Source organism: Patagioenas fasciata, chromosome 5 (assembly GCF_037038585.1).
Source record: "Patagioenas fasciata isolate bPatFas1 chromosome 5, bPatFas1.hap1, whole genome shotgun sequence".
NCBI lineage: Eukaryota > Metazoa > Chordata > Aves > Columbiformes > Columbidae > Patagioenas > Patagioenas fasciata.
Genome location: NC_092524.1, coordinates 14,731,321 through 14,745,550, shown reverse-complemented (window position 1 = coordinate 14,745,550; position 14,230 = coordinate 14,731,321). Strand labels below are relative to the sequence as shown.

Here is a 14,230-nt window from a genome sequence, read left to right as displayed (position 1 = left end):
TGGACAATAACACTTAATGACATATCAATCTACTGTAATAGGAAAAGCACTCGTTACATTCTTTTTTTTTAAGCATGACAAAAGAAATATCTTTTCATATTTCAGTTACTGAGGGTTTGTGGAAGCAAAGAAAAAAATATCTGTGAAAAATTACTGTCAGCTTTCAGTTCCTACAACCATCTTCTAAGAGCCAATGCTAACCTGTAGTTGTCCTACTGAAATTCTCCTGTTCAGCCAGGCTCTTCTCGGTGGCAAACAATGCTAGGACAAGGGGTAATGGGATCAAGCTGGAACACAAGAGGTTCCACTTAAATTTGAGAAAAAAAAACTTGTTCTCAGTGAGGGTGACAGAGCACTGGAACAGGCTGCCCAGGGAGGTTGTGGAGTCTCCTACTCTGGAGACATTCAAAGCCCGTCTGGACATGTTCCTGTGCAACCTCACCTAGGTGTTCCTGCTCCAGCAGGGGGATTGGACTGGATGATCTTTTGAGGTCCCTTCCAATCCCAAACATACTGTGATACTGTGATCATCCAGCTAAGCTCGTTTATATTAGCAATCTAAAAAATAAAATTTGTATTTTAAAGTTCCGGGAAAAAACAGTTGCTCAGATTTGACAACATTTTGGACAATTATGCTGCTGCTTCGCACCAGCCTTGCTTTCAGTCACACAAATATATAATTCCCACATTACAGATACCCTCCTGCAAGTTATCCATTTGTACATCTAGCACAATCTTCTACTACAGATAAGGGGTCCCATGGTGGAGACTGAACTGTAAATATTAACTGGACTTGAAGTATCTTTTCCCTGTCTATCTTCACTCACCTATTATGTTGTTATCACAATTCATTACTCCATCTCTGCAATGGCTGCAATAAAAATACATTAAGATGTAATGAGAGCCAGGAAGATCTGAAATATTAATGTGTTCTGTTTAGTAACAAAGCATTCAGTATGAATAACTAAAAAATAACTGTATAATAACTGCATTGAACATTAGAACTGTGGATAAAGTGGGCATTGCCTTAACACCTGAAGAATATTAATTACTCTTCAAATTTTTGCTTTCTGCATAAGATTACTACCAGTTAAATTGTCTGGGCTGATATTAAAACACAAAGAAACACACCACTATACTGGTCCCAAAGACATCAGTGCAGTAAGAATAAACCAAGCCCTATACATAATGGAATCATCATCATCTAAAAAAAAACCCAAACACGCAATGAGCAACAGCAGCAAAACAAAACCAAACCTAAACACACACATGTATACGTCACAACAAGCTCTGAGTATGTACTCTTACATGAATGTTCTTAACACTACCATGAATGCTCCACTTTCCTCATTATCAGCTTAGAACTCTGCTGCAAAGCAAGCTACTAGTGTATGTGACTATCTTGACAACACCAACAGTTCTAAATTATCCCACAGTTGAAGGTAAAACCCATGTTGAATATAATACAAACACAATCTATTGTGACTGCAACAATTTTTTGTACTGAACTGGAATGACTTATCTGCAAGGAAAATACATTAATATAGATTGACAACTTTGTATTTTCTCAGCTGCTCCTGAATGGATGTCCATGATCCTCATGGATCATGAACAAACTAGCCATGTTTGAAAGACTTTCCTCTCAACAGATCTGCATACTGCCTTATTAAGACATGTCAAACAAAGAAGTCATGATTAAATAGAAGATACGCATCTCTTATTTTATCTTAAAGACTCGTATCTGTAAACCAGTAGATACATTTTAATTAACACATTCATGAGACATAAGCTGTCAGATCCCAAATATCTCCACTGAAATAAACATAAAGATGATTTTTCACCTGTAGTAGTTTCTAAAAAAAAAAAAAAAAAAAAAAAAAGGCATTTCTGGATGATGCCATGATCAATGTGCATTCAGCCAAATATTCACCATAGTGCTTAACATAATTAGCTAAACTAGACCCTGGAGGAAGAGGAGGCTGAAAGGAAACAAAAGAATTCAGCAGGAGGAGACCTTTCCCATGACTGCCAGTGCTGTCTTGCACATGCTCCATAAACAAAAATATCCAGGAAGGCAGGCGACAGCGCACCCAAACTTGGGACAGGCCAATGGCCAGAAAGGGTTGCCCAGTACTCTCCAGAGAAACCGCCCTAAGGTGAAGATAAACTAAGCTGACAATTGTAATCATTTATAACAATCATCATTCATGGACACTAAGATGCTGACAAGAGTGAGAATGAGTGGGTGTTTTTGCTAATTGTCACCATTGCAATAGATGTCTGACAATATTAATCTCTTACTGGCCTTTACAACAAACCAAAGTATTACACTGATCTATCACAGACATGACTCGGTCTGTTCTGCTTTTACTAAGTGCTGTGGTTTTAATTAACTGATACATTACATTACTTCAAGAAAAAGAACTCTGAAAGTTTTTTTAACAGAACTTGTCCACGTTATTTAACCTTTTCCAGACAAAACTAATTCTTGGAAAGGATGTTTCTGGCAGAAGCCAGAATACTTTAACAAATTATCTTCTTTAATAGCGTGATTATAATGATGCAAATGGAAAAGCAAGGGGACAAGAACAAATGCTAAATGTAAGGAACAATAACAGAGATGCTTATTCACCTTTGGATGCAGTTGACAGTTACTTGTGTTGTTTCTTAGTCAATAAAGTCACATTGCTCTATACTAGCGGAAGACAGATTCTTAATAATTCTTCATAAATGGATTTACAATCTGCTATAGGGAAGGAGAATAGCAACGAAGGCTTGGCTGAACAAACTTGAATGGACAGTCAGGAAGTGTCTGGGGTTTTCTAGAGCTTTCTGCATTAGTATGGGTCTACAAAATCATAGTGGCTTTTCTCTCTACTTTGCACTTCAGTATATCGGACTATAAGCACAGCAGGCTGAAAACCTAACTTCTAAAGATCTGTCCAAACATGCATCGAAAACTGATGTAGGTTTATTCTGCATGTTTCATAAAAGCAAACAAATAAAACCCACACAAAACTAACAACAAAACCAAAACCACAACAGGCTAGGCATAATTATTTGACAGAGCTCTTAAAAAAAACAAACACCATTTAGCCCAGGAAAAAACAAGTTTTGTACCTTACCATTTACCCAAAGATGTCATGACATTTTCTCCAGGGGGATAGTCAATTCCTTGAAAATAACAAGGGCATTCATTTCTGCAGTAGAAAAAACAAAACAAAAACATGCAACTGTGATTAATTCAAATTGAAGGAAGAAACAAAGTCCCATTGACATAATTGCTGTGCAAAGTTCAATTGGTTGCTTTGTTGATTTTGGTGAGGTTTGTTGGTGCTGCTTTATTTAATACAAGAAATTGACCTCAGTAACTACTGATGCATACTGCCACATAATTCAAGTATATTCCAAACCCAGTCAGTAACAAAGCAGAACCTTTACACAACAGTGAACACCTTTTGTATTCCTTGTAAGCCAAAAACCAGACAATATACAACAACTAGCTTTGGTGATGCTTGATGAGTGGCAGTACTATAAAAGCTTTTTGTGATCAACACACAGGTTCTGTATAATTCTAAGATCCCACCAAGTTTACAGATTAATAGTATCTACAAGGTTACACGTTTATAGCTTTTCACTCTGACTTGCAAATGCAGTGGTCTAAAACAGTGAATGTGACTATTAGAACTGCAACTTTACCTACCTCTGTACACATCGGTCAGTCTTGGAATTCAAATACATTCCAGAGGGACAAGCACAGCCTTCAACACAATCACTGCTGCATGTCTCTGGCACAGACAGCGCTTGGCAGGTTCTGCCACAGGTAGATACACAAGTACTGTACTCCTTTGTATCTTCACATGAAAGAGCTGTCCAAATGAAAAAAACCTCTCAAATTACAGTGCAAGAGACTCATGTACCTCCCAACAGTTTTCTGATAAACATCTCCATTCTTTCATTCCCCATCACATTAAATTCCACTGAAATTGCTCTCTTGGCACTACGCTGTGTAAACTACACAGATGTAAATCTGCAGTAATAACAAAGACAATAAAGTCTGCATAGTTAATCCAGATTTACACTAGGGAAATCAAATAGTTGAAGCTTTTTTCCCCGTTTGAAAACACTTGGCTCTTGTGCATGGATTTTAGGAAATGGACAGCACCTTAAAGAAACACTAAAAGCAATAAATAAAATCTGTGTACTTCGCAGATGTTGCACAATAACATCTGACATTTTCTTGTACATATATCCTATAAAATTCTACTTTAAAGAAATCCATCTGAAGTTCTTGAAATACTAAAAAGATTCCCATTTTAAATCCCACAAGCATGACTTTAAAAATATATTCTATTAAAACTTTGCTTCTAAAAAAACCCAGAATTAAATGGTTTGAACAATTCATCGAGTCACAGCATATGCAGCCATCCATGCCATAATGACTGCAAGTAAGCCAGTCTTTTCAGGTATACATACAGGTACTCCAACTTGAGATACCTAAGCTGGACCAGCTTTCCAAAATCCTCTTTATCATGCATTACAACATGGATAATTACATTATATGATCAAAACTACCAGATGTTAAACTCTTGAGTGTTCCTTAAAAAATATTTTCAGCTTTGTTTGTAGAGCCAAATCTAGTGAAGCATCAAGTGTGTCAGTTTAGGGCTGTTTTATAGGGTTTCCAATTCTACAATTTAGAAAAAAAAAGTACACAAGGGCACTATGTATCCTATCACCATCACTAAAAGTTCATACAAACTAAATAATTTAATAGTATTATCTCACTCCTTTACTTGTGAGGTGTTACAGGGCAGATAACAGAGGTGTCACTCTTGGCTGTGTCTACACTCTCTGCATTCTTCTAATAATTCAAAATTAAATATCAACACCACCAATTCTCTACACTTATATCAGCACTCCATGTATGCCAGTATCACTAACAGTAAGAAAATAAGCTAGAAGAGATTGTGAGATAGCAAAAGTTGACAATAAACCAGCTAAAACTGCTTAATACATCACCATCATTTTTCATTTCATTCATTTAAAGAATTAGATAAACCTAGCATCTATGAGGAAAAGAACAAATCTATGTACCTAGCTCACAAATAATATCAACATGAGATATTCAAAGCCACATAAGAGATATAGACATTTTTAATTCTGTATACATTTGAAGACTTTCAACTACTAGAGAAAAAAAAACCTTCACATTGTTTCTTAAGTCAAAAGAACTAAAAAAAAAACCAACTATAAGGAACAATCCTCTAAAAACACTGGTACTAATTCTGTCTTGACCAAAAAAAAACCAGAACCTTGCCCTGTACACCAGAGATCATGCCAGAATTAAACCTCTTCTCATTTAAAATATTACACTGACTTAATTTTATTTTCTGATTCTCATTCTAAAGTCCTCAAACAGTGTTTATTTAAGACTTGGAGTGAAAGACAACTCACCACAGTCTGGGACACCTCCTCTGAAATCTATTACAACTCCAAATCTTCGGCAATGGTGAGCGTAATGGGCCAGAGCAGAGCAAAAACAAACCTGCCCACATTTGCACGTGTCTCTTCTGCACTGCTCAAAATAGGGAACAGGACTCAAATAGGGGTAGCATGGAGCAAAAAGTTCTTTCGTAAGGATGCCACAAGCTTCCGCTGCATAAGAGGCTACACAAACAACAGATTAAACACTGTTTCAGTGAGGGAGATTTAAAAAGACTTGGAATAAAAAGTGTTTCTATACAATGGAACTGATCACAGTGATATACGATTGCCATATATATCTTTCTGTCTTTGATGTCTATACAACTGTATGGAAGGACAGAAGAGAACTTAGCTGCTCATGGTTTTGAACTTGTTCTGTGAATAACTTATGGTATGTGGAATACTTTACAATACACAGACACTGCCTACATACAGTCTATCTTTAAACTGGTTCATGGATGCAGGTTAGGCAACACATGCTACCCAGTGCCTTTCATAAACACACAGGATCACCCTTCAGTTTAAGTCATTCCCAGAATTTCAAAGCATAATCTGCTGTTATGCATTGTTTCAGTTGCATAAGGCTGCAACTCCACCTGGAGCTGCTAGCTTGGGGTAGCATTACCACACAGGAAAACAAGCAGTATCAAATTGTACATAGGAAGCTCCAAACACAGCACTCACCTGAATATCTTAATTCTGAATATATTAAATAATTGTGGAGTAGTAGTCAAAAGAAATAATATGTTATATTAGCATACTCAGAAAAAGATAAAATTCTATTTCCCACAAAAAAACAAGAGAGATGCATAAACTAGGACTTCAAATTTCCTTTTCCACAATTTCTGGCTTCCTGTGCAGGTCTCTTTTTTTCTACATTCATGTCCAAACCCATTGCCAAAAATGCAGCTTCTTAGTGCTGCATATTGCATAAATAATCAGAAGACAGGATGATGATGTAGCAGGAGATGTGATGATTTCCTAGCACTGCTGAAATTACAGGCAAAACCTTAATCAATATTTTACTTCTGTATCTCGCCTAAAAGTGTAGAATCCAAGACAAGAAGTGGTAGGAACTGTGAAATTGATATAATTGATGATCTACAAAGTTCATTGTGATTAAAGGTCTCAGTGACCATCTGTGGTCCCCATGGCATCAGCCACTAGCATCATTCCCCAGCTGTACCCTTCCAGCTGAATCTAAAAGCTGGAGTGCTAAGTATGTTTCTCCTACTCATTCTCCTTATCAGACAACTATAATAAAATGTTTCATTCTTTCAGTATTTTCAAAAATGAATACTACAATACTTTTGAGTCTCCATCTTAACTAGCAGTATCACCAATGCGAGACATACCACCAACCTTTAATGCGCGTCTAGCTTTACACATTGTAACTGCATACCAGAAATAAAAAGGGGGCATTCCAAGTGCCTCCACAAGTATCAGAAAATACTTAAATAATACACTACATGATTTGTTAGGGTGTTGAACTCAACAAATGCTCTCTATAAGTATTAATTTTTTCAGTGGGTAGGACTGGTTATTACTGATCCAGCTAGGAAAGTTAGCACAGATGGAACAAGTCAAAATTTGTCAATTTGTCAATAATAATCAACCTTCACTGCCCACCTGCCTGCAGATGAATATCACACGGATCCATTTGTGAACTATCATGCACAAGAACACATGCCGATGAAGTTCTCCATGTGTTTCCAAACAGCTCTGGAGTGCTTTCAGTTACTCCAACTGGAGATCTTTTACAAAACAGAAGTCAGACACAAAAGATACAGTTAATTTACAGAATGGTCTCAGTTCTGCCACCCCCTTTCTGAGCTCCCCTTCCACTACTCCATATTCTCAGGCATTCTCCCATAGAGCACTGTCAGCTTAAGTTTCAAGACTCTTCCCTTTCTTTCCAGGCAAAGGCCCAGAAAAGAAAGAGAAGATTGGCTCTAGAGCCATTAGATATTCTGTAAGGAAAGACAGATCAAAACAGACCAAGTTCCATTTTCACAACAGACGAGGAGGGAGCATCACTGTCCTGAAAGTCTGTACTCTTATTCATACTTCTGTCTCCTCAGTGATATCTGATCCATCTTTATCTCTCCTCTACCTATAATTTTCTGTCTGTTCCTGCGTAGCTGGCTGCCCAGGCTCTCTAGTCCCTGCAAGAAAGAGGAAGGAACAGAAATCCAAGAGGCCAGAGATATAACTGCAAAAGCAATTGGATAGATATCCAGGTAAGCAGAGGGACAGCAGAAGCTGAAACATAAAGACTTTGATGAAAATAACCAAGGCACATTAATACTGTATAGGGAGAGTGATTGAAACCATGCATTTAAATAGGGGATGTTACAGTCTATGGAAAAGATTGCATTAGGCATACATCCAGTAGTATTAATTCTGAGACAGCAGGTCGGGGGTGGAAGCATTGCAAAAGACACCACAGTCCATGGCAAGTCTCACAAACCTCAAGTGGATCAGGTGTTTTGTGTACATATCAAGATGCTTGCACATTATGGTTGGTGTCACAACTCAGCACAATGTGTAAGTTCCTGTAGTTAAGGGCCTTTTTCACAAATATCAACTATTGAACAATTTCTCCCTTATTTGAGGACAACTCCAAAGACTGTCATCAAAAAACACAGTACAAAACTTACTTGCTTCAAACAGATAAATGTTTTAAGCAGTTTTATGTAAGTAATATCTCTCCATTGAGATCCTGTCTATATATTTCCTAGTCTCATTATAAACAATATTCTGATACTTTTTAATCTTTAAGATAAAAATTGTTCAAAAATCCAAGAGAATACTTTTGTGTGTGCATATGTTCTAAATCGGATCCAATATGGAAAGATTTCCCATTTTTCTATTAGTTTTGATTTCAAAAATTCAACTGTTTAGAGAAAGATGTTCTCCTACTCTTTCTTTTTTTTGGTCAAAGAACTATTCCGTCATGCTTTAAATTCATGTTCTCCTTCTCCCACTTTCATTAGGCTCCTTGATCCTCCGGAAATCAATTTTCTTTAGTATCTGTAGAAAATATGCTGCAAGGAAGGTGAACAAACAGCTGTCTTGCCAGGGGTGCTCAGGCAGCTCTGACCACCTTTCACTGCACCACAACAAAGCAAAGCCCAATTGACAGCCAATTCCTGTTGCTGGTGTGCAGACACTGAACAACAGAGGCTGTGTCGGAAAGCAGATAAAACTTGCAGCAGAAAACAGGAGCTGGAAAGACAGAAGAAGGCTTGCAGGGAGGTGGAAAGTTCCTTAAATAGGCCATTTCATGTTTTCGACAAAACTTTTTGGATAAACTAGCACTTAGGAGCCACATAGATTTAATTGTATTTTTATATTAAAATATTTTAAGCAAAACCTGGATTGATATACTGGGGTTGAACTTACAGACTTTTCTGTTAGCAAACTAAAACCTTTTAGCTATCTCACTAATGCAAAACTTAAAATTAAATTTTTCTTGGTATCTATCCATTCAGTACATGCTTAATCCATTCTAATTGTAGATACTTATATATTGGCAAATAGAAATCTTGTAGCTTTTCGTACAAAAAATCATCCTCTGTATTTCCATTGAAGGTTCCACAAAGGCCCACAGTGTCATCTTTCCACCGTCCATCAGCTTGAAGATAAAGCCTCAGTCCTTCTCTGTCATACAGTATCTGTAATCCAATGTGTGTCTTTACTTGAAGAAATACAGAGGAGAGTTTCCGTATTTCAAATAACTCTGGTGAGTAAAAACAGAGATTGTTGAAAGGCAAAGGAAACCTGCTTGTAATTTGCATTGTGTCTCTTATCATTTCACTGTCTTAGTTTTATGTGATTTAAATGAAAATTACATTTTTTTTCCTACTAATGCCCTATTTCCACCTAATTTTGATTTCTCACTAAATGTTACACTGATTCAGACTTTAAAGAAGAAAACAAGAAACTTATGACAGTCACCACACTTTCTAAATATGCATCCAAAGTTCACTGGAATATTCATAAAGGTTAACTAAAAGCAAATCAATTGAAAGATAGAAGCATTGCAGACCATTTATTTTAGACAACCTAAGCCTATCACCAGCATTGTGTTGCCTGTATTAAAGCCTTTTTCTGGGAAATTCGCAGAGCCAAAGCCACACAGACATCAAATGTGCTAATGATTCACACATAAAGCTCTCACTGAAGTCAACATTGAATCTCTCAGAACACAGTCACATATGTATATGTAGAATACTTGACAATATCTTCCAGAGGTAGAGATTTAAAAACTCAGAGGAAAAAGAAAAAAAAAAAATTTTGTCTGAAAATCTGTAACTTATCTGTAAGGGGTAGGAGTGCTCCTTCCACTTAAATTTACTCGAGTTGCTTACAAAAAAGGGAAAAAATAAATCATTCAGTCAAGAATCAGAGAAAATAATTTCCCTTCAGAAAAGAACTAACCAACCTTGAATATGTGAAGGATGGCATTCGAACTTTAGTTAGAGACAGAACATAATCTTAACATGAGAGACACTACTCTAATACAGCTACTGTATAACTCCTACCATCAGTGTAGAAAGTACATCAGCAGTTAATCTGTGAAACATTTCAATAAGAAATTAACAGTGTTGGTATTAACAATATACCACTTAACTTCAGTATGTTAGCAATACTGACATTATCATAACAAACATACATGCCATTAAAAAACTAGGAGTTACATGATGTTATATTATTCCTTACCATCTGCATAAGGCAGGTTAATTTTGTACTGGTCATATACCAAAACATCTCCTGAATGAGTCAGAGTCACTTGCCTCTTGGGGTCCTGCTTAAGAATAAGGCTGACTGATTGGATACATGATCCATCCTGGTTCTACAAGTAGAGCAAAACAAATTTTAAAAAAGACATTTAAGTAGGATGAATGTTAGGAGTCTAAGTAAAGCTAAAATTAGTGGGGAACTAGAAATTTTGAGTTGTATCTTGCTTTTTCACGGAGTGCATTTGTAAAACATAACACTTTATGGTTAAGTAAGAGCACTTAGTATTTTGAATGATTTCACATGTATGTTTAAATATAACTCTAACCTCTTATGCAAATACAGCTCAAAGTGGAATTTGGAAAAATAAATGTAAACAATTCTTACATAAGTTAGTACAAAGACACCTGCAATTCATTACATTCTTGGATTAAAGGCCCACCGAAGCACAGCAGTGCACAGAAATACAAATTTGTACTTTCAAGTGTTCTGATACACTCAGGTTCTTTTAAAGCATATTTAAGATACAAAATTATTTTAAAGGCAAACAACAACAAAAGGCAGAAGCATCTTGTGAATCATAATTTCAAACAGCATTTAAGTTCATTATTTCTGAGAGGAGTTGTGGAGTACGTTCATAAGCTCCCTGGATGAATATTGATAAAAGAAAGGCAGCATCATGTCAGCATACAACATCAAACCAGCATACAACATCCAACCAGCCCAACATGCTTATTGTTGCTACCATGGCTTATTCCTATTTCCATTTTAGTTCTTTAATTAAGTCAAAACATCATATAGAAAAAACATGAAATGGAATATTGTGTTTCAGTCTTGATGAAACATACTCCAAAAAACTCTAGATCAACCTCATCTACCTTACCTACACTCAGTCTGTTCAGTGGCACTTGTCAACATTACCAAAAATAATCCTTAGAAACAGTGTCTTGAGGCTCAGGTCCTAAAGTTTCACAATATAAAGAAGCTACATTGCCCACACAAGAAAATTTCACAACATTAACTATCAAGCATTGAATTCAAGTTAACTGCTTTCATCAAAACAAAGTCAATTACAGCACAGTTGTTCTATGTTAGTTAGGTTGTTGGTTTTCTTTTCCATTCCTGTTTCTGGTACATTATTTTCAATTTTCTAAGGAACTCATTATGGCCTATGCTAACATAAAGAATTGTTTTTAAACCTTCAGCCATTTCTTTCAATGATTTTTAGAGGTGGATGACTCCCACACAAGACACGAAAGCCCACAAAGCCCATATGGTCCACATTTAAAAAACTTTAGCATGAAGAAACACCCGGACAGAAAAGCTTTTGAGACAGCCTAAAAGAACTCTTAAAGCAAGTCATGAAACTGGCTGGTACCTCAATGAAGTTCCAAACTATTTAATATTCCTGCATGTTTTATGCTACTGTAGTGATCCTCAAGTAGACACCACACCACATGGGTGGAATGCAGCGCAATTCTGAGACCTACTGAATGTTTTCAACGTATCACAGTAACACATACACCTGTACTAAATAACATGGCAACTAGCCAGATAGATGACTAACACTTTCAGAATAACTACAGGTACTTTGGCTTTTGATGTCCATAGGGAAAGAATGTTCACTAATCACAGAAGATTACCAGATTTTTCTTAACAGAACCAATTTTATCACTGGGACTTTTTAAAAGAAAAAAGAGAATCAGGCACAGAGATGAATCAAGAGTTGACTTGAAATCTACCACGTCATCATCCTGTAATTCACTTTGGTACATGCTGAAAGACATTCTACTGTCTCTTTACTCCAGGAAGGAATTAATTACTCCTTCTATACTCAAACATCTTTACTACAGCTTCTGAGGCATCAGCTTATTTACATTGGCTTAGTGTGGCTAAATAAAGTTAAGAGATTATCTATCCCCTTCCATCTACAGAGGAAAGGGGGGAACATGCAACTTGCTGTTTCTTTTGCTCAGCCTCCATCACTGCAAGACTTTGCAATGATTTGAAAGGTATTCAAGAAAAATGACAAAAAATTGGGTCCAGTCACTTTTGGCACATTATTCATCCATTTTACTGTCACCTTGATTATGCATCTTCAATGTCTCAATGTCTTACAAACCAACACATACACAGAGGTGTCTGAAATCACTTGATCAAGGAGCAGCCTAAGCCTCACTGCTGCCAGTTTCTCATTGAGTGGATCTGGCCCTAAGCTGCAGTGCAGAAGCATCCAGCAGAAGTGCAAGGGTGCACTGTCCAGTCCCACCGCCTACAGTGAACACATAACTGACAATGGAATGATAAAATGTTAAGCATCTTCAGTGCTGACAGAGACACTGAGCAAGATTTATTTAAAATATCCATACCTTGGGTAAGTTATACTAACAGCAAAATTATACTGCAAATGGCACCATTCACAATGCAAACAGATTAGGATGCCCAGTTCAAAAATCTACACTTTTATCCAGCTCTCCCCAGCTTTCATTGAGACTTGCTTATACAAGGTAAATGTTGACCTACTCATTGAAACAATTACTCTAGCTGCAAGGATCTCTGAACACTACCACGTGGATTTGACAGATATTGAACTGGCACAGAGCAGATCATCTAGCAGTCCTTTACCATGGACACACAAGTACACACAGTGGTGTGTCAAGATTAAAGACTACCTTCTGAATTTTCTCATCTCTAAATATAATAGTGCAGCAGCGATCTTTCACCAACAGTTGAAATGATAAAATGAAACTTAAAAGTCATAAAAACAACTGGAGATATTTCATCAGCTCAACCAGCTCTCCTGGCCTGACAGTGATGACAGACATCAGGATTGCAAAGTCATACTCACTAGCTTATCTTGTTGTCTTGCCTCTTCACTAAAAAATTAGGTTTATGTGCTTATCATTCAGCTATAAATTGACAATTTTTTCAACCTTTTAAGAAGCTGAAAAAAAATAATACCAGCTGGTATGGATAGCAGACCACAGCCAAGAGAATAAACCTTCATAATATATACCTAACTACACAATAGTGACAAAAGCTTTATTATTCTTTCATGGTGAAACTAAACGAGAAATCCTGCCTGACAATTATTCTCTGTTCCAGTGAACTGTTTCTTTCACAGCAATGCCCCTGCCAACTTTCAGCAGGTGTTTTCCCAGGAATGGCCATTTCTTTCACTAGACACTTTAAAAAAATTTCTATATTCAGAAGATCTTCTCATCATACAAAGCCAGTGAGGTTGTCACCTGAAACTCAGATAAGGTTAAGCTGTGCTGATCACTTGACTGATTCTCCTTCCAAAAAAGTGCTTAAACAAAATTTCACATCATTTTGAGATAACTTGTTGTCTGATGACTGTTTATGTCACCAGCTCTAAGGCTCTACATGACTGGATTCTTTGTGATTCTGAGAGCTAAAATCTCCCCAGGTATTTTCTTTCTACATTTATTAATCTACTTGAATGAGATGGGAATGATAACTTGTGGTGTGGGTTGGTGAGGTTTTTTTTTGTTTTGTTTTTTGGTTTTTTTTTTTTTAAATATAAAAACTCAAACCATCAAGAAATATGAGATTCTGCTCTACAAATCTTTCAGCTTCCCATTTCAATTCAGTATTTTTTATAAACGGGAAAAAAATAATGGATGGTGTCCAGGGAACTGTAAAGCAGCTCTTATGCCAAGTGGTACCAACTAGTTGATAGACACTTGAATAGCTGCACAGAAGCCCCACATTCTTGCATTACACTGTACAAACTGTTCTCACTACCCTCCCACCACTTGTACTTTGATAATTAAATTAGCAGCACGTAGCCCTGGAATATACCACATAAGCCTCTCATCACCCACCTGCCTGTTAATGTCCAAAATGTTTCACTCAAACATCTGTAAAAGTCTATATACCTATTAGGGACTGATCAGGCTAGCTTTGTCTGAAATTAGGTGAAATATGGATCCCAACATGTTGTAAAAGCCAAGAGAATCTGGGGTTTTTTTGGACA

The 14,230-nt window shown here is 36.7% G+C and overlaps 1 protein-coding gene and 1 long non-coding RNA gene across 3 annotated transcripts in view; one reads left to right on the top strand and one right to left on the bottom strand.

The window, feature by feature from the left end:
- Positions 1–14,230, bottom strand: part of OTOG (otogelin) — a 110,518-nt gene that overhangs the window by 70,767 nt on the left and 25,521 nt on the right. The window contains exons 16-22 of the mRNA XM_065839410.2: positions 10,213–10,345; positions 9,052–9,229; positions 7,117–7,241; positions 5,458–5,670; positions 3,704–3,869; positions 3,126–3,200; positions 828–871 (exon numbers count right to left, since the gene is read on the bottom strand). Coding sequence (XP_065695482.1) covers positions 828–871; positions 3,126–3,200; positions 3,704–3,869; positions 5,458–5,670; positions 7,117–7,241; positions 9,052–9,229; positions 10,213–10,345 — 934 coding nt within the window. The remainder of the gene's footprint in view (positions 1–827; positions 872–3,125; positions 3,201–3,703; positions 3,870–5,457; positions 5,671–7,116; positions 7,242–9,051; positions 9,230–10,212; positions 10,346–14,230) is intronic.
- The window catches only part of LOC139828086 (uncharacterized), a 40,104-nt gene that overhangs the window by 21,522 nt on the left and 4,352 nt on the right, over positions 1–14,230 (top strand). For both annotated transcript variants that reach the window (XR_011739294.1, XR_011739295.1), the window contains 2 exons: positions 7,629–7,727; positions 9,082–9,232. This is a non-coding gene — a long non-coding RNA (uncharacterized lncRNA). The remainder of the gene's footprint in view (positions 1–7,628; positions 7,728–9,081; positions 9,233–14,230) is intronic.